The sequence below is a fragment of the Oenanthe melanoleuca genome, chromosome 9, assembly GCF_029582105.1.
Source record: "Oenanthe melanoleuca isolate GR-GAL-2019-014 chromosome 9, OMel1.0, whole genome shotgun sequence".
Taxonomy (NCBI): Eukaryota; Metazoa; Chordata; class Aves; order Passeriformes; family Muscicapidae; genus Oenanthe; species Oenanthe melanoleuca.
Genome location: NC_079343.1, coordinates 18,106 through 37,278, shown reverse-complemented (window position 1 = coordinate 37,278; position 19,173 = coordinate 18,106). Strand labels below are relative to the sequence as shown.

Genomic DNA, 19,173 nt, shown 5'->3' with positions numbered 1-19,173 from the left:
GGAGCACTCTGGGACCAACACCAGCACCAGCACTGGGACCAAAACTGCTCCAAGACTGAGACTGAGACCAAGACTGAAAATGAAATCAGCACCATGACTGGCACCGCTATAGGACCGTGACTGAGACCGAGACCAAGACCAGCACCGCTCTGGGACCGGAATCAGCACCAGGAGCGCTCCAGGACAGCTCCAAGACTGAGACTGACACCGGGAGCACTCTGGGTCCTCCACATTCACTCTGGGGAGTTTTGGCTGCACCCCCGCACAGGACAGGGAGGGACCCCTGGGTGGGGAAAGACCGTCTTGGTTCGCATCATTCAGGTGCAGCCATCCCAGTCCATATGGTTCCAAGTCCATGTGATCCCAGTGTGTACAATCCTAGTCCGTATTATCCCAGTTTGTACAATCCCAGTCAGTACAGCCCTGATCCATCTGGTCTCAGTCTATGCAGTCCCAGTCTGGAGGATCTCAGTCCATGTGATCCTAGTCCCCATGATGCTAATCTGGATGGTCCTGCATGGCTCACATTCCCAGGGTCCGGAATTCCAGTTCCCAGACAGGAAAAGTTGTTCCTGCCTGTACTGGTTTTGGCTCTCCAGATTTGAGATTTCCCAGCCAAGGCACCCATTTATGTCACGGCTTTAGCATCCCAATCCTGTTCCCAATCCCTATCTCATTCCCGTTCCCATTCTCAATCCTCTTCTAGTTCCCCTTCCCCATACCCTTCCCATTCCCAATCCTGTTCCTGATCCCGACCCCATTCCTATTCCCAATCCCTATCTCATTCCCAATTCCTATCTCAATCCCATTCCTGTTCCCATGCCCAATCCTGTTCCCATTCCCCTTCCCCTTCCCAATCCTATTCCTGTTCCCCTTCCCATTCCTGATCTCATTCCCGTTTCTGATCCCTCATTCCCAATCTTGATCCCAATCCCATTCCCATTCCCGATCTCATTCCAGTTTCTGATTCCTCTTTCCCAATGTTAATCCCTTTCCCAATTCCAATTCTAATCCCATTCCCATTCTCAATCCCTATTTCATTCCCATTCCCAATTCCAATCCCTATCCTGTTCCCAATCCCACCACTGTTTCCAGGGAATCATTTTGATCTCAACCTCCACCCCAAACCTGCGGGGGTCAAAACCCCCCCAAATCCTGGGGTCAAACACCCCCAAGCCCCAAATTTTGGGGTCAAAAATCCCCAATCCCCAAACGTTGAGGTTTGAAATATTTGGGGTGTCCAACCCCTCCGATCCCAAAATTTGGGGTTAAACCCACCCCCCCCCCCCCCCCCCCCCAACTTTAGGATGAAACCTCCCCCATCCCCAGACTTTGGGGTCAAACCCATCAGACGCCAAACTGCCCCCTAAAACCACTTCAGACCTGGGGGCCACAGCAGGGTTCATTTTGGGTTTATTTGGGGTGGGGGCAGCTCCAGGTGCAATGTCTGCAGAGACCCTGGGTACAATGCTAGGAAAAAACCCAAAAACTCATGGGGAACCCCAAAAAAGGGGTTTGAGGTTGATTTGTAATTTATTTGGGGTGGGGGCAGCTCCAGGTGCAATGTCTGCAGAGACCCTGGGTACAATGCTGGGGGTGGAAAAAGCCCCCCAAACCCCTGGGGAACCTAAAAACACACGGGGAACACTAGAAAGGGGATTTGGGGTGGAAAAATGAGATTTTTGGGGTGAAAGGAGAAGGATTTGGGATGGAAAAATGAAATTTTGGAATGGAAAAGGAGATTTGGGAGATGAAAAGGGGATTTAGGGTGGGGATTGAGGATTTGAGATCAGGATTTTGGTGGGAAAAGGGGATTTGGGGTTGAAAAAGGAGATTTTGGGGTGGGAAAAGGGATTTGGGATGCACAAAAGATTTGGGGTGTGAAAAGGAGAATTTGGGGTCTAAAAAGACATTTAGGGTGCACAAAGAAGGATTTTGGGGTTTGAAAAAGGAGGATCTGGGATAAAAAAAGGATTTCAGATAAAAAAGGAGGATTTGGGATAAAAAATGGAGGATTTGGGCCGAGCTGAACTTACCTGGGGGAGTCGGGGCAGATGGGAGGTTTGGGGCAGGGTCAGGACCACTTTTGGGGCACTTTTTGAGGATTCTGGGGTGTTTCTATGGGATTTGGGATTTCTGGGATTTTTGGTGTTTTGGGCTGGTTTTGAGCTATTCTGGAATATTTGGGGGCAGCTTTGAGGGATTTTGGGGAGGTTTGGAGGGATTTTAGGGTGGTTTGGAGGGATTTGGTGGTGTTTCTACTTGATTTTGGGGCAGCTTGAAGGGATATGGGGTGTTTTGGGTGGTTTTGAGCAGTTTCTCTGGGATTTTGGGGTGTTTTGGGGCAGTTTGGGGGTATTTGGGGGATGTCTGAGCCATTTCTTTGGGATTTTGGGGCGTTACTCTGGGATGTTGGGGTATTCCAAGCCCTTTTTTTTTGGGTTTAGGGGTGTTTGGGCGGATTTTGGCGTCACTTTTTGGCGAAGGAGATTTTCATGGCGTTGCTCTGGGTGATCTTGAAGCCCTGCAGGGCCTCACGGGCAGCACCCGCCTGCACCTCGGTGTCGAATTCCACGAAGGCGATGTCGTGGCGCCCAGGCACCAGGCGCACCTCCTTGAACCCTGGGAACCTGGCACAGGGGAACGAGGTCAGGGAGAGCCCAAAAAACCGGGAATGGTACCCCAAAATACTTGGAAATGGTACCCAAAGAATCTGAGAATGGTCCCAAAAAAAATCTGGGAATGGTACCCCAAAAACATGGGAATGGCACCACAAAAAACCTGTGAATGGTACCCCAAAAACCTGGGAATGGTATCACAAAAACTTGGGAATGGTACCAGCAAAACCTGGAAATGGTGCCCCAAAAATTCAGAAATCTTCCCTCAAAAATTCAGAAATGTTCCCTCAGAAACCCCAGGAATGTTCCCCCAAAAACCCAGGAATGTTCCCCCAAAAATTCAGAAATGTTCCCCCAAAAAACCTAGGAATGGTCTTCCAAAAAATTCAAGAATGCTCCTCCAAAATAACCCAGGAATGTTCCCCCCAAAAATTTGGCAATGTTCCTCCAAAAACTGAGGAATGTTCCCTCAAAAATTCAGAAATGTTCTACAAAAAATCCAGGAATGGTCCCCAAAAAACCCGGAATGGTCCCCCAAGGAAATCTGAAAATGTTCTTCCAAACACCCAGGAATGTTCCCCCAAAAACCCGGGAACGGTCCCCAAAAAAACCAAGGAATGTTCCCTCAAAAAATGCAGGAATGTTTCCCCAAACAAGGAATGTTCCCCCAAAAACCCTGGGGATGGTCCCCAAAAATCCGGGAATGTTCCCCCCAAACACCTGGGAATGTCCAAACACCCGAGAAAGGTCTCCCAAAAACCTTGGATTGTTTCCCCAAAACACCTGGGAATGGTCCCTCAAAAATTTGGGAATGTTCCTCCAAACACCCAGGAATGTTTCCCGCAAAATATTTGGGAATGTTTCCTCAAAAATTCAGAATTGCTCCCCAAAAATTCAGAAACATTTCCCCAAAAACCCAGGAATGGTCTCCCAAAAATTTGGGAATGTTCCTCCAAAAAATCTGGGAATGGTCCCCCAAAAATTCAGGAATGGTCCCCAAAAACCCAGAAGCGGTCCCCCCAGAAAACAGGAATGTTCCCCCAGAAATTCAGAAATGTTCCCCAAAAATCCAGAAATTCCACCCCCACCTCTATCCAGAAGCATTACATTCTTCCAAAAATCCAGAAACCACCCTAAAAATCCTGAAATTCCCCTCAAAAAGTCCCAGTATTTCCTCCCAAAATTCCACCCCCTCCCACCTCTCAGCTCCCCCAGTTCCCCCCTGAATTCCTGATTCCCAGCTCTCACTGGTTGAAGAGCATGGACAGCATCAGCTCGTTGGTCTCCTCGGGGAGGTTGGTCAGGAATAGGATGTGGTTCGGGGGGTTCTCCGACAGCTGCGGGAAACGGGGGAAAATTACCAAAATCAGACAAAAACAGCTCAAAACCACACAAAAGTCAGTAAAAAGGCAACCCAAATCAACCCCAAAATAAGGCCCAAATCAGGCAAAATCACCCAAAAAACAGCCCCAAACCAGCCCAAAGTCACACTGGATATACACCAAAATCTCATAAAAATCCCCAAAAATCTGCAAAAAAACCTGACCAAAATCCCCTGGGGATGGGAATTGTCATGGGCATCCTGGGATTTGGGGCTATTCCAGGGGTGGGATCATGTGACCCCCTTTAACCCCACAAATCCCCCATTAACCCTATCAATCCACCATCAACTCTATAAATCCCTTATAACTCAGGTTATAGGGTCACTCACAGGTTGTGGGGTTGGCATCGCGGCCATTCCAGGATTTGGGGCCATTCCTGGGGGGATCCCAGGATTTGAGGCCATTCCAGAGGGTGGAATCATGCCTGGGGGGGCGGTGTGCCCCCATTAATCCCATCAATCCCTCATTAACCCCACAAATCCCCCATAACTTACAGGCTGTGGGGTGGGCATGGGGGCCACACCGAGATTTGGGACCATTCCCTGGGGAATCCCAGGGTTTGGGGCCATTCCCAGGGGTGGGATCATGTCTGGGCATGGATGTGACCCCACTAACCCCATCAATCCCCCATTAACCCCATTAATCCCCTATAACTCACAGGCTGTGGAGTGGGATGGGGGCCATGCTGGGCTGCGGGGCCATTCCCAGGGATAGGATGTGATCCCATTAACCCCACAAATCCCCCATTAGCCCCATCAATCCCATAAATTCCCCATAACTCACAGGCTGTGGGGTGGGCATGGGGGCCATTCCAGGATTTGGGGCCATTCCTGGGGGGATCCCGGTGTTTGGGGCCATTCCCGGGGGTGGGATCATGCCCGGTGGGGGGATGTAGGGTGGCTGCCCCCCCAGGTGTGGCAGCATCCGGGGCGGCTGTGCCAGTGGCGGCATCCCCTGAGGAGAGACCCCAAAAACAGCCCAAAGTTACCCCAAAGCACAGAGAGAACCCCAAATTATCCCCAAAACACCCCAAATGATCCCACAGGCAGAGACAGAACCCCAAAGCACAGAGGGAACCCCAAATCACCCCAAATTATCCCAAAAGCACAGACAGAGCCCCAAAGACACAGACAAAACCCCAAATTACGCGATCCCAAATTCCGTAAGTGACCCTAATAACTGACCTCAAATCCCATAACTGACCCCATAAGTGACCCCATAAATAGCGTCATAACTCACTGGCACTGTGCCCAGTGCCCCCTGTGCCCCAGCCAAAATCCCATACCTGCTCCCAAATCCCATAACTGATCCCATAAATCCCCTGGCACTCACAGACAGTGTGCCCTGTCCCCGATCCCAAATCCCAGAGCTGACTCCAAACCCCATAGCTGACCCCATAACTCACAGGCACTGTGCCCTGTGCCCCCTGTGCCCCAGTGCCCTTTTTGGGGCCGGGCGCGTCCCCGCCCTTGGCCTTGCGCTTGTCCCGTTTCCGTTCCCGGTCCCGCTCCCGGTCCCGTTCCCGCTCCACGAATGTTCCCTTCATCTTGGCAATGATGTCCGAGTCCGTCTTGGCATACTGAATCCTCTGCAACGGCAGTTCCCACATTTTGGGGTTTCTAAAGGGGTTTCTGGGGAATTTGGGGGATTTCCAGGAAGCATTTTGGGGTTTTCTGAGGGATTTGAGGAGGTCCCAGAAGGGATGTGTGGGAGTTCCATGGGGGATTTTGGAGTTTTCTGATGGATTTTGGGAGGTTCCAGAGGGATTTAGAGATTTGGGCGATTTCTGGAGGATACAGGGAGTTTCAAGAGAGATTTGGGGCATTTCCAGCAGGGATTTTGGGGTTTCTGAGGGACTTTTTGGTGGATTTCCAGGTGGCATTTTGGGATTTCTCAGGGATCTGGGGTTTCTGAGGGATTTCTGGAGAATCTGGCAGATTTCTAGGGGATTCAGGGAGCTCCAAGAGGGATTCTGGGGTTTCCGAGAGATTTCTGAGGGATTTCCAGGAGGCATTTTGGGGTTTTCCAAGGGATTTTTGGGGTTTCTGAGGGATTTTGGGAAGTCCTAGTAGGCATCTGGGAAGTAATGAAGGATTTTGAGGGAATTCAGACAGATTTGGGAGGGATTTGGGAGTTTCTGAGGAATTTTGAGGGAATTCATGGAGAGTTTTAGAGGAGTTCCCAGAGTGATTTGGGGGTTTCCAACAGATTTTTGGGGGTTCCAGGCTGAATTTGAAGTTACATCGTGGCCTTGGCATAGAAGTGAAACCTTTGGGAATTCTTGGTTGGAGTTCAGATTTCTTTCCAGAATTTAAAGACTTTTCCAAGAATTTCAGGTTGTTTTTTTTTTTTTCCCAGAATTTCAAGGGTTTTTTTCCCAAACCTCTGGTATTTTCCCCCAAATTTCTGTCTCACCATGGGCTTATTGTAGAAGGGGAAGCTTTGGGGTGTTCCTGGTTGGATTTGGGGGATATGTGAGGCTGCATTTTGGGTTTTTTTCCCAGGAATTCAGGATTTTTTTTTTCTAAAATTTGGGGTTTTTTCCCCCAAAATCTTGGTACTTTTCCCTATATTTCTGTCTCACTATGGGTTTGTCATAGAAGGGGAAGCTTTGGGATGTTTCTGGTTGGATTTGGGGGATATTTGAGGCTGTATTTTGGGTTTTTTCCCAGGAATTCTGTTTTTTTCCCCCCAAACCCCAGTATTTCCCCCCAGATTCTGTCTCACCATGGGTTTGTCATAGAAGGGGAAGCCCTGCATGGAGCGCAGGGCATTGGTGGCACTGCTCATCTCCTTGAAGATGACAAAGGCCTGGCCCCGCATGCGGAGACTGCGTGACACCAAAATGTCCAAAATCTGCCCAAACTGGGAGAAGATGGCGTAGAGAGACTTCTTCAGCTCTGGGGAGACAGGAACAGCACGCTGACATTAGGGACAAGTGACACTGGGGACACAGAGGGACTTCTTCAGCTCTGAGGGGACAGGGACAGCACGGTGACATCGGGGACAGGTGACATTGAGGACAGCACAGGGACAGTGGGGACACATGACAGTGGGGACAGGGACAGCTCTGTGGACACACAGGGGACACATGGACTGGTGACAGTGGGGACAGGGACAGCTCTGGGGACAGTGACAAGGACAAGTGACAGTGGGGACAGGGACACCTCTGGGGACACACACAGGGGACACAGACAGGGGACAGTAGGGACACATGGACAGGTGAAAGTGGGGACAGACCCCCAGTCCCCCCTCACCATCCTTCTTGATCTTCTCGTTGAGGTTGTTGATGTAGATAGTGTGGTTGGGGCGGGGGTCCTGCACCGCCATAGCCAGGACCCTCTGTGGGGACAGGCAGGATTAGGGGGGGCTGGAACCCTCTGTGGGGAGAGGGCTGGAACCCTCTGTGGGGACGGGGATTTAAAGGGGAGCTGAAATCCTTCTCTGGGGACAGGCGGGATTAGGGGTGGGCTGGGACCCTCTGTGGGGACAGGCAGGATTTAGAGGGGCTGGAACCCCTCTGTGGGGGATTTATGGGAGATTTAGGCGGGGCTGGGACGCCTCTGTGGGGACAGAGATCCCAGACCCACCTCAAACCCCCCAAATCCCCCTCAAACATCACTCAACCCCCCCACAAATCCACCCCGCCCCCCCCCCCCCGGAGATACCCCATTTCCCCTCAAAGCCTCCTAAAACGCACCTCAGACCCTTCAATTCCCCTCAAAACCCTCCAAAGCCCTCCATTCCCCTCCCCAAAGCCTCCCCAAACACATCTCAGACCCCTTAATTCCCCTCAGACCCCCTCAAATCCCACCAAATCCAGTCCAGACCCACCTCAGGCCCCTCGATACCCCTCAGACCCCCTCCCTAAACCCCTCCATTTCCCCCGGCCCCACCTCAGCTGCCTTCTCAACCTCCCCAAACGCACCTCGACCCCTCAACTGCCCTCAGATTCCCCCCAAAATCCCCCTATTTCCCCCCGGCCCTACCGATCAGCCGCTCTCCCCTCACGCTCCCGCCGCCACTGCCTACGCCGCGTGCGCGGGCCCCTCCCAGCCAATAGCGGAGCGTTGCTCCCCGAACCAACCAATCAGCGCCCGTGTTCTCTCAGCAACACCCGCCTCCCCCGCGCTGCTTCAGCCAATCAGGGGCCAGACGGAAGTAGGGCCCTCTGACCCCGGGGCCGGCATGGAGCGGGCGCCTCCGCCCCCTGCCCCGCTGCCTCCCGGGACTGTCCCCGGGATCCTCGGGACCCCCGGAACTTTCCCCGGGACCCCCGGGCGGGTGTTGAGGGAGGCACTGCAGAGAGCGGGGCAGGGGCTGGGAGAGGACGGGTGGCTCCGAGAGCTACTGAGGCGGCGCAGGGACCGGTGAGGGAGGGGCAGGGAGGGCTTTGCGGGGGTCTTGGGTTCTCCTTGGTGTATCTTGGGGGGGGATCTGGGAGGAGTTCTCATAGGGTTTGGGGTGGGGTCTGGGGAAGGGATCTGAAGGTCGAGGGGAGGGGTCTGGGGGTCTCAGACGGGTCCTGGGGGAGGTTTTGAGACGGGCCTGTAGGGTCCTTAGAGGATCTTGCTGGGGTCTGAGGAGGAATCTAGGGGAGCCTGGGGGGTTTTATGTAGGGGGGGATTGGGGGCTCTGGGAGATCCTTGGTGGGTTTTGGAGGCCTCGGGGGTGGAGGCTCTGTGGGGTACCGGGTTGGGTTTGGGGATGGGTCTGGGAGGATCCTTGGGGGGTTTTAGGAGGAGTCTGGGGGTCCAGAGAGGGGTCCTGGATGCGTCTAGGGGGGTCCTAAGAGGGGTCTTGGAGAGGGTTTTGGGAGAGGTCGGGAGGAGGTCGTGGAGGTGTGAATGGGGTCCTGGGGGGCTGTGGGAGGGTCTGGGGGAACTAAAAGGGGTCGGGAGATGTCCTGGGTGGGATTTTGGGGGGGTGACGGGAGGGGTCTGTGGGGAGTCTGGGGGTCATAGGAGGGGTCTTGTGGGAGCTTTGGGGAGGAGTCTTGGGGGTCCTTGGGAGGTTTTGGAAGGGGTCTGGAGGGGCTTTAGGGGGGAGTCTTGGAGTCTTGGGGAGGGGCCCTGGGTGGGGGTCCTTGGAAGGTCCAGGGAGGGTCTGAGGAGAGGTCGTGGTGAAGCGCAGAAAACCACTCTACAACCCACAAAAGTTATAAGAGTAGTATGTATTTATTCAGCACTGAGGTGTGTGGGGGATAGCTCCTCTAAAAACACGAACACCTTTGGCGATATGTGCCTCTCCTTTTATTCTCTACAAACTAGGAATACACAATACACCTAATACGCATTCATTACCTATTCCCCGCTTCATATGAAATTAGTTTCACACCTCTTTGCGACTGTGCATTGTTCCTTTTAGGTTGCTCTGGTGGTTGTCCGAGAGTCTTTGGGATAATATAAAGAGTCTTCCTCACAGTTTGAACTTTTCACCTTGCCTCCTTGCAAATGCTCTCTCTTTAGTCCTTTGGTCATTTCCCGGACTTTGGTACCATTTTTCCCGGTCTCAGGGGTCTGAGGACCCCCTTATCCTGTGGTGTCTTTGTCCTTCCACCCTGTTTGTGCATTCTAGCCCTTGACCCCACCTTGTAGCCTTGCTCTCCTCCTGTTCTTGTAAGCACCATAAATTACAGCAAACAATACACTTTTGTCAGTCCCCCTTTTAGTCAAAGCATTTCTTAATGCTTGATGCTTAATTCGCAATTTCTCTATTTCAAAATCACCCTAAAATTGGACCCCTGGGTCTCATAGGCTTCATGCCAGCTGTACACTGTCATATTTAGGCACACAAAATTCCTACCCCCCCCCAATTCCCACATTTGGACCCAAAATTCCAAATATTCCCTATGGTGATCCCAAAAATTTTCTATAGAGAACACAAACTTCCCGTGTTTGGACTCAAGTTTCTCTATACAGACCCCAAAAATTCCCTATGGGATCCTCCAAAATTCCATTTGAGGACCCAAAAATTTCAAAAATTCCCAATAGAGACCTAAAAATTCCCATGTTTAGTCTCAAAATTCAAAATAATTCCTGGTGGAGACCCCATAATTCTCAAAATTCTCAATATAGGCCCCAAAATTCCCCAAAATTCCCTACAAACAATACAAAATTCCCTTTACCCCCAAATTCCCAAGAGACCTCTTAATTCCCTTTAAGGACCCCAAAAGTCCCCAAAATTCTTATTAGGAACCACAGAATTCCCAATAGGGAACCCAAGAATTCCCTGGACAAGCCCAAAATTCCCAGAAATTCCCTTTCAGAACCCCCAAAATTCCCCTCTATAGACCCTCAGACACCTCCCAGACCTTCCAGGAACCTATATAGGCTCCACCAGTCCCCTATAGATCTCCTAAGATCACCTATAGACCTTCCAGACCCCCTTTAGGGACCCCTCCAGAGGCCCCCAAACCCCCTACAGAGACCCTCAGACCACCCAGTCCCCTTGAGATCCCCTACAGACCTTGCAGACCACCTTTACAGGCCCCCACCAGAGCCCCCCAAATCTCCTACAGGCAAGCCCAAATCCTCTACAGAGACCCCCACCCCTCTCTTAGTCCCCTATAGATTTCCCAGACCACCTTTAGGAACCGCTCAGAACCCTCGAAATCTGCTAGAGACAAGCCCAAATCCCCTATACAGACCCCAAGAAGCCCCCAGTGCCATAAAGCCCCCCCAGGTCCCTGTAGATCCCCTATAGACTTCCCAAAGTCCCCCATTCCGCCATAGACAAGCTCAAATCCTCTACAGAGACCTTCAGACTCCCCCAGACACCCCCAGACCCCTACTGATTCCCTAGAGAACCCCTCCAGCCCCACCGTAGGTCTCGGACATGCTAAAGCTGAGCCGCGGGACAGGGAGCAAAGATGGCGGCGCCCGGGAGGCATTTCCTGGTGTTCTGAGCATGCGTGGGGAGAAAGCGCCATGGAATGGGCGGGGCTTACAGGGGAATAGGGCGTGGTGAACACAAGGGCTCGAGCCAAATGAAAGGGGCAGGGTTAAAGAATGACAAAGGCTGTGAAGAGAAAGGGGCGGAGCTAAAAAATGCGCAGAGGGGAAAAGGAGCGGGGCAGAAAAGGGCGGGAACTGTGAGGGGAAAGGGACAGGGTCAAGGAAAGGGCGGGAACTGTGAGGGGAAAGGGGCGGGGTCAAGGGAAGGGCGGGAACTGTAAGGGGAAGGATCAGGGCCATAGGGCCGCGCGGTTCTAAAGGCGACTGGTTTGGCCAAAAATCACCCAAAAGCACCTCAAGTGCAGCATAAATCCACCAGGTTTGGCCTAAAATCAGACAAACAGGCCTCAAATCCACACAAAGAGGTCTAAAATCATCCAAATGGGCCTAACATTGTCCTAAGGGGCCTAAAATCCAGCCTAAAACCCCTCAGTTTGGTATATAATCACCTAAATGGACGTAAAATAATTGGGTCCGAGACTGGCACCAGAACCGGCAAGAGCACCAAGAATGACACCGAAATCAGAATATAGACCGAGACCAAGGCTGGGAACAGAACCGACACCAGAACAGAGAGCAGCACCGCTCCTGAACTGGAACTAAGACTGGGACTGAGTCCAAGACTAGCCCCAGAATTTTCACTGGGACCAGCACCGACACTGGGACTGGCACCGGGAGCACTCCAGGACTGTTCTGAGACCAGGACCAAGGAGCAGCAGAACTCCGGGACTGAAACTGAGAGCGGCACCAGAACCAGCACCAAGACTGGCACGGGCACCAGAACCGAGACTGAGATTGGCACTGGGAGCACTCTGGGACAAGCACCAGCACCAGTACCAGCACTGCAACTGGGAACGCTCCAAGACCGAGACCAAGAACAACATTGAGACTTAGACTAAAACGGAACCAGCACCAGCACCAAGACTGGCACCACTATAGGAACAAGACTGAGACCAACACTGTGGAAGCTGAGACAGAGAGTACTGTGGATTAAAGTAGTATATGCAGTTTGATAACCAAGACGCCTTGGCAAGAGCAAACAGAGCTTTGAAAATTACAAGAAGATTGGATCAACACTGGTGGCAGGAAAGAAGATTGAACTAAATAAGTAGAAATGTAAGTTTGTCTGGGTGATATTTACCCCAATTAATGTAGTAAAAAATTAGTGCCTTCCTAGAAATGGTATATAAGCAAATGTAGCTCACAATGAATTTGGATTCTGATGATGAGTCAGTAGTCCCTGTGTCTCTCTCAGTCCTCAATAAACACTGACACTGGGACTGGCACCGGGAGTGCTGCAGAACAGCTCTTGGGACCGGGACCAGCACAGGCACCAGGAGAACTCTGGAAGTGAGACTGAGAGCAGCACCTGAACCAGCACTGAAACTGGCACAAGCACCAGAACCAAGACTGGCACTGCTGCAGGACCCGGCCTGGGACTGAGATTGGCACTGAGACCACTCTGAGACCAACACCGGCACCAGTACCACCACTGGGACGGGGACAGCTCCAACACTGAGACCAAGACTGAGACTGAAACCAGAACCGGCACTAGCACTGAGACAGGCACGGCTGTAGGACTGAGAATGAGACCGACACCAGCGTGGCTCTGGGATTACGATTCAGACCAGGACCAGAATCAGCACCAGGAATGCTCCAGGACTACTCCAAGACCAAGACCAAAACTGAAACGGGACTGTGACAAAGACCGACACCGGGAGCATTCTGGAACCTCCGTGCTCCCTCATGTGAGTTTTGGCTGCACCACTGCACAGGAGTAGGAAGGACTGGGAGGGACCCTTGGGTGGGGCGGGACAGCCCCATTTGGCATTGTCCTGCTGTAGCCGTCACAGTCCATATGGTTCTCATCCATGTGATCTGAGATTGTACAATCCCAGTCCATGAGATATCAGTTTCTACAATCCCAGTGGATATGATCCCAGTTTGTACAATCCCGGTCCATGTGATCTCAGGTTGTACAATCCTAGTCTGTGTGATCCCAGTTTGCACAATCCCAGTCAATATGATCCCAGTTTGTACATTTCCAGTCTGTATGGCCCTGATCCATCTGGTCCCAGTCTGTGCAGTCCCAGTCTGGAGGATCTCAGTCCATGTGATCCCCGTCCACATCATCACAGTCTGGATGGTCCTGCATGGCTCACACTCCCAGGGTCTGGAATTCCAGTTCCCAGACAGGAACAAATGCTCCTGCCCTTGAAGGCAAAGCTCTTCAGAAGGGGCCAAAAGCCAAGTGCAGCAAGATCTTACAGGGACATTTCACTGCCAGCCTTCATAACTTCACCCATGGCTGTTGGACCTCCTGCATTGGGAATTAGATCAGCAGAGGGTCTTTGGGAGCTGCCCTGGGTCAAGGGAGACACTAAGACAGAAACAGAGCAGGCAGAGAGAGGCAGGAGAAAAAGTAGTGTTGGAGAATATGAAACGGACGAATCTTGCAAATATGAGTGCTCAGATTCTGGGAATATAGAAAACATGAATGAAATTGAAATGAAAGCCACGTTTGAGATACCAAGCCCCAGTTACTAAATAACCAGGTACACAATAGGATGGCCCGCTGAAGGTAATCCACTCTTGTCAAAACAATGCTCTTGACCAGAGGGCAAGGCCAAAAGACACAAAAGACTGGCCAGCACCCAAAGATTAGATCTTAGAGTTTAGAATGTCACAAACTATGCTAATATAAGGATTCCTATAGGCTGTATGTAAATGCTATAGAATTAGTATTCTGTATTAGATTGGTTCTTAGGGATCAGAATATTCATGAAGGAAATGGATTTATTGTGTTACAAACGGGAAGTCGCTCTCTTCTTCCTCTTTTTCTTCCTCTCTTTACCCTCTTTACTCTCTCTCTCTACCCTCCCCCTTCTCTCTTTCATTCCCCCATTTTATCTCTTTAATCTGCATGTGGCTGTGCCGGGCAGCTCCTTGCAGACTCTCTTATAATAAACTGCAACTGTAGCTTTTAGCATTTACAGAGCGTCTGAGTCTAGTTCCAGGCATCTACCCTGATACAAAGAATCCAGGAGTCTCCCGCAAGGAGAACACAAACACAGTCAGCTGAGAAGGTGCCACTGAAAACAAAACTGGAACTGACTGAAAGTGAATGGGACAGAAATCAAGAATTGTGAAAGTTCTATTTACTATCAAATACATCCCACCCAGCCAGCCCCACACAATCCCAATCCCACCACTCCAAATTTGCATCCCACTTCTCCCAATCTCCTTCCAACCCCTTGTCACCCTGGTGGCTGTGGAATCCAATAAGGTTCGCGTGGGATTGAATTGCTTTGAGGATCCACTTTGAATTGGGATTGCGCTCTTCTGGGTTAAAATTGGGGTGTTTTCAGTGGGATTTGAGAGGTTTTGAGGTGACAGATCAATTCCTCTTGGCTTTTAGAGCACAAACAGATGGAGAAGAGACAAAAATTAAGCCCAAAACAAAAGGATAACCAGCCAGGTGTCATCCCAACAGGATCCCGGGGAATGTGGGTCACCAGGGCTCTGCCCAATGTGGGTCCTGAAGTGGGGGATGGAGTTGGAGCAGTGCATGAAGCTCTTCCACACTCAGGGTACTCACAGGGCTTCCCTTACTGGTGCCTCTGTTGGTGTTTGGTCAAGGCTGAGCTGTGCGAGAAGCTCTTCCCACACTCCTGACACTCGTACGGCCTCTCCCTGGTGTGGATGCACCGGTGGATGATGAGGCCAGAGTTTTGCCTGAAGCTCTTCCCGCACTCGGAGCAGTGGAAAGGCCTCTCCTCTGTGTGTGTCTGGTAGTGGTTGAGGAGAGTGGTGCTGGTGGGAAACCTCTTCCCACACTCAGAGCATTCGTAGGGCCTCTCCCCAGTGTGGATCATTTGGTGACAGATCAGGTTGGCACGCTGACTGAAGCCCTTCCCACACTCTCCACATTTGTACGGCCTTTTCCCAGTGTGGATGTTCTGGTGGCAGATCAGGTTGGCATGCTTCCTAAAGCTCTTCCCACACTCTTCACACTTGTAGGGCCTCTCACCAGTGTAGGTTCTCAGGTAGCAGATCCGGGTGAAGCTCTGGCTGAAGCTCATCCAACATTCTCACACTTGTGGGACTGTTCCCCCATGTGGATGCACTGGTGTTTGGTGTGGGTGGCTTTTTCCCTGAAGCCCTTCCTGCTGTCAGGGCAGCAGAATGGCTTCTTGTCTGTGTGCGTGCGCTGGTGCACGAGGAGATTGGAGCTGGACTGAAACCTCTTCCCACACTCAGGATACTTGTAGGGCCTCTCCCCAGTGTGGATCATCTGGTGGCGGATCAGGCTGGATCTCATTATGAATCCCTTCCCACACTCCCCACATTCATAGGGTGGTTTCCCAGAGTGGATCATCTGGTGTCAGATTAGTTGGGAATGGACTACAAACCTCTTCCCACACTCCTCACACTTGTAGGGCCTCTCCCCAGTGTGGATCATCTAGTGGCAGATCAGGCTGGATCTGACTCTGAATCTCTTCCCACACTCCCCACACTTGTAGGGCTGCTACCCAGTGTGGATCATATGGTGGCAGATCACACTGTACCTCTCCATCTGAAGCTCTTCCCACACTCCGAGCACTTGTGGGGTTTCTCCCCATCCTGAAGCCACTCATTGACCGCCACATCCAAGCTCTGGCTCGATCTCAGGCTGCCTGCCCAGCCCAGGCTGGGTCTCTCCTCCTCAGATTCTCGCGATCTGGGTTTGCAGCTCCTCCTCCTGCCTCATCTCTGTGGCTTTTCCTTGTGGTTCTTTCTGCATGACCATGAGGAAGACATGGGAAAATGGAATGGGAAACCCACTTCTGTCCTGGCAGCACAGGTACATCAACTCAGGGCGGGAAGCACTAACCAAGGGAGTTCTACCAAAATGAAGGTAGCCTCAACCTCCCGTAATCAAGGTGCAGGGTATTTCAGAAGGGAAGATAATCTATCAGACCCACTTGAAGGAACTTCCACTATGCATGCCTAGGAAGGAAGTCATAACCAGGGCTAGAGGGGCCCTGCCTCTAGCCAGGGAGAGGCATGGGATAACAGAGTCCATTGGACGGTGTGGGTGCAATGGCCTGGAACATCAAAGTCACAGAAACATAGAGTGTTAGTTGATACTGGTTCACAGTGTACCATAATACCATCAGAACGTGTGGGGGAAGAACCTGTCTCCACTGTTGGGGTGGCAGGTGTAAGAGTCCATCTAAAAGCCTCTCGTTTGCTCTGCCCAATGACCCTCACCTGAGGCCTAAGAAGACCCCTCAAACTGCAGTTTAAAGGCGCTGGTCAGGGATGGGAGGAACGCCAAGCCATTGTTCGCAGGTGGTGCCCATCGGACCAGGACTGGTTTCTCAGGAGACTGGTTTACGGATAGTCACAGTGCACTGAACTGTGTTTAGTCGACAAGGCTCACACAGGTGCGAGAACAATGAACTGGTCAGAGATGGAGTGCCCTGTGTTTGTTTCATCGACAAGGACTTGCTTGGGCTTGTTGTGGGGTTGTTCCCCCCACGGAACCCAAAGCGTCCATGAAAGTCCTCACCTGTTTGGCCGGTCGCCCGACGCCTTGAAAAAGACTGTAATAGACACCCTCAAATTAAAGACCCCCGAGATCTCCCCGGACGGCAACAGACATCTATTGGCTGGTTCCACGAGGATCGTCTGCCCGTCTTGGTAGCTATAATCCCAACCCCTTTTCTCTCTCTCTGTCTCTCTTTCTCTCTCTCTCTCCGTCCCTCTATCGCATTTTGTTGGCACTAAATAAAAGTGCATGTTTTGCAAAAGTAAACTGGTTTTGTCCCCTGTTGTGTCTTTTGCGCTTTGAGATCCCTAAAAGAACCTATCAGGACTCCGCATGTGGTGTGGACCCTGACATTTAATTGGCGTAGTCGGCAGGATTCCCTGATACTGGAGGAGTTGGGGGTTTTCTGTGCACTTTGTACCAGGGGAAGACCTGTGCCATTTCAGCCGCACCCAGCCTGTCAGTACCGTGAGGACTGAACAGTGTTGGAAAGCAAGGGAGGTGGTATTGGGTTCTTCCCGCAATCTGCACACAGACCCAGGTAGATAATCAACTCCATTTCAGTTATTGGAGAATTTTTTGTAAAGGATCTCAACTGTGCAAAAGATGGGACTTGTGTTTTTGTTATATATGTGTTGTTAAGCTGTTTGTTGTAGTTGAGGACAGAACCTCCCAGGCAGTTTTTGATCCCCTAACCCAGGCAGGGAAGAAAGGGGATTGTCCTCAGCTAAAGGCTGGGTGTTTGTTGTTTTAGACCCCTAACCCAGGCAGGGAAGAAAGGGGTTGTCCTCAGCTAAAGGCTGGGTGTTTGTTGTTTTGTTGTTAACTACTTGGGATCGCGAAGAGACAAGCTGTTTTGTAACTAAGGTAGTACCTCCCAAGTAGTGTGGTCTCTTCACCTGCTCCAGGGACGAGAAGGGAAACACAGTTTTAGCTGTGCTTTTTGTGTAATTTTAAGTGTGCCTCCCTGAGAGTGGTTTTAGTCCCTTCGTAAAAATGTCTGAAGAAGATAAAAATGCTTTTTATGCTTTGCTAGCTAAGTACAAAGCCAGACCCTCCCAAGGGGGAGAAGATTGGGCATACAGTAACTGGTTTAATTTAGAAAATGTGATTGATAGGATACATTCTTTGCAACATGAAACAAAATTCAAACTGGGCAAAAATAAGACCATTCTCTGCTCAGTTTTGGGGGCCTGTCTTACGGCAGCTATAGAAACTCGCTTTACGCGAAGAAGTGAAGAAAGAGCAATTATTGACTCCCAACAAAATTTAGTGGAAATTTTGCAAAAACAATTAGATGAAGAAAGGAATGACAATCGTGTTTTGAGAGATGAGATTCATTCTTTAAGAGATGAGAATCATTCTTTAAGAGCTGCCCTAAGACAAGAACACACCAACACTTTAAAACACACTGATTTACCAAAAGAAACAGAAGAAAAGGAAATTAATCTATTATATCCTCAAAAAGAACTGACTCTGATGAAAAATAGTAGGGAATATTGCTGCCCTAGCTTGAGACCTTTGGTTAAAACAGAATACAGTTTTATCAATGATGAGAATTTTGACCCACAAATAACCACTACAAAAATCCTGTACACCGCTACTAAATTATCAGAAGAAGCAGCTAGTGGGTACTGGGGACATGGGACTTTCTTAACAACAGAAGTCAAACGTAATTTATGGTCCTCAACTCAGCGTGCAGTTTATTGGGCAGCAGGGCTTAACCCTTTGGAAAGGGGAGACCTTGTAGCTTTAGTTTGTACTCCTGACCAACTCCTAGAAAACATTCAAAAAGCTGCTTGCTTGCAAATTATACATGAAATAAAATTCACTGCTGGCTATAAATCACCTATGCAATTACCTGTAAATGTAAAACAATGCCCTCTTTCCTCTGGTGCCAAAGAAGGGCTCAAACCGGTTATACAGAACTTGCAAAACTCCCCTGTATGGCCAATCCAAAAACCCAAACCTGACAATGGGGCTGTTTATCAACATATTGATGATACCCTTGTGGGAAGAAATGAAATAGAAGTAGTGGGGGATACCCAACAAAAAATAATCTCCCATTTGGAAAGCCCTGACTTGCAAATTGCCTCAGAGAAAATGCAAACACCTTCTCAGGAAGTGAAGTTTTTGAAGATAGCCACTACTGAGACTGCCCCCCCTGACGGGGTGGCCCAGAAATCCTCAGTAACAGAAGGAACTGTAAAAAATCTGGCAATAACAGAAACTGAGAGCTTGGGTAGCAGCTATGACAAACCTGTCTTGGTAATTAAAATAGCCTCTGCCTCTCCCCCAAACAATGTTTGTTCCCTAATTTTTTTGTTCACTAATGTTGTTTCTGCTGAACAAATTATTGCTGGGGGACGGGGTGGCTCTTGGGTTGGGTTGCTGATGGTTATTTGGAATGTTTTCCAGCTTGAAGCGCGGAGTGCCTCCTTTGTCTGCAACTACACTGATTCTTGTCCTGTGTTTAAAGGAGGTACAGAGTGGCTCCCTTTTTTGCAGCAAATTATTGGGAAGTTAACAGAATTCCAATCTGCATTACATGCTGAATAGTTCCATCATTTTAACCTCCTGCCTCTTTGTTGCAGATTCTGTTGTGTTTACTTTTCACAGAATAATACCATGGAACATGAAGATTAATTGCTGAATCCCTCATCGAACCTGTATATTTTGTGAAG

At 50.4% G+C, this 19,173-nt stretch overlaps 1 protein-coding gene across 2 annotated transcripts; it reads right to left on the bottom strand.

Annotated features, from left to right (window-relative positions):
- Positions 1–1,395: 1,395 nt before the first annotated feature.
- On the bottom strand, positions 1,396–8,058 carry SNRPA (small nuclear ribonucleoprotein polypeptide A). Of its 2 annotated transcripts, none has more exons than XM_056499115.1 (7): positions 7,990–8,058; positions 7,258–7,380; positions 6,728–6,900; positions 5,406–5,588; positions 4,784–4,954; positions 3,867–3,955; positions 1,396–2,630 (listed from the first exon to the last, which is right to left on the bottom strand). In XM_056499115.1, exons 2-7 carry the CDS (start codon positions 7,328–7,330, stop codon positions 2,471–2,473), a joined length of 849 nt encoding a protein of 282 aa, XP_056355090.1. In that variant the 5' UTR covers positions 7,331–7,380; positions 7,990–8,058; the 3' UTR covers positions 1,396–2,470. The 2 variants fall into 2 exon arrangements, with proteins under 2 accessions (XP_056355090.1, XP_056355091.1); XM_056499116.1 differs by having other exon boundaries at positions 7,258–7,342.
- Between the last annotated feature and the right edge of the window lie 11,115 nt (positions 8,059–19,173).

Bases quoted from the DNA above. Each gene is read 5' to 3' on its own strand.
- SNRPA (XM_056499115.1), bottom strand. From the start codon at position 7,330: ATGGCGGTGCAGGACCCCCGCCCCAACCACACTATCTACATCAACAAC. The intron at 6,901-7,257 runs GTGAGGGGGGAC...CTGTCTCCCCAG, and splicing joins CGAGAAGATCAAGAAGGATG to AGCTGAAGAAGTCTCTCTAC. The intron at 2,631-3,866 runs GTGAGAGCTGGG...CCCCTGTGCCAG, and splicing joins CTGTCCATGCTCTTCAACCA to GTTCCCAGGGTTCAAGGAGG.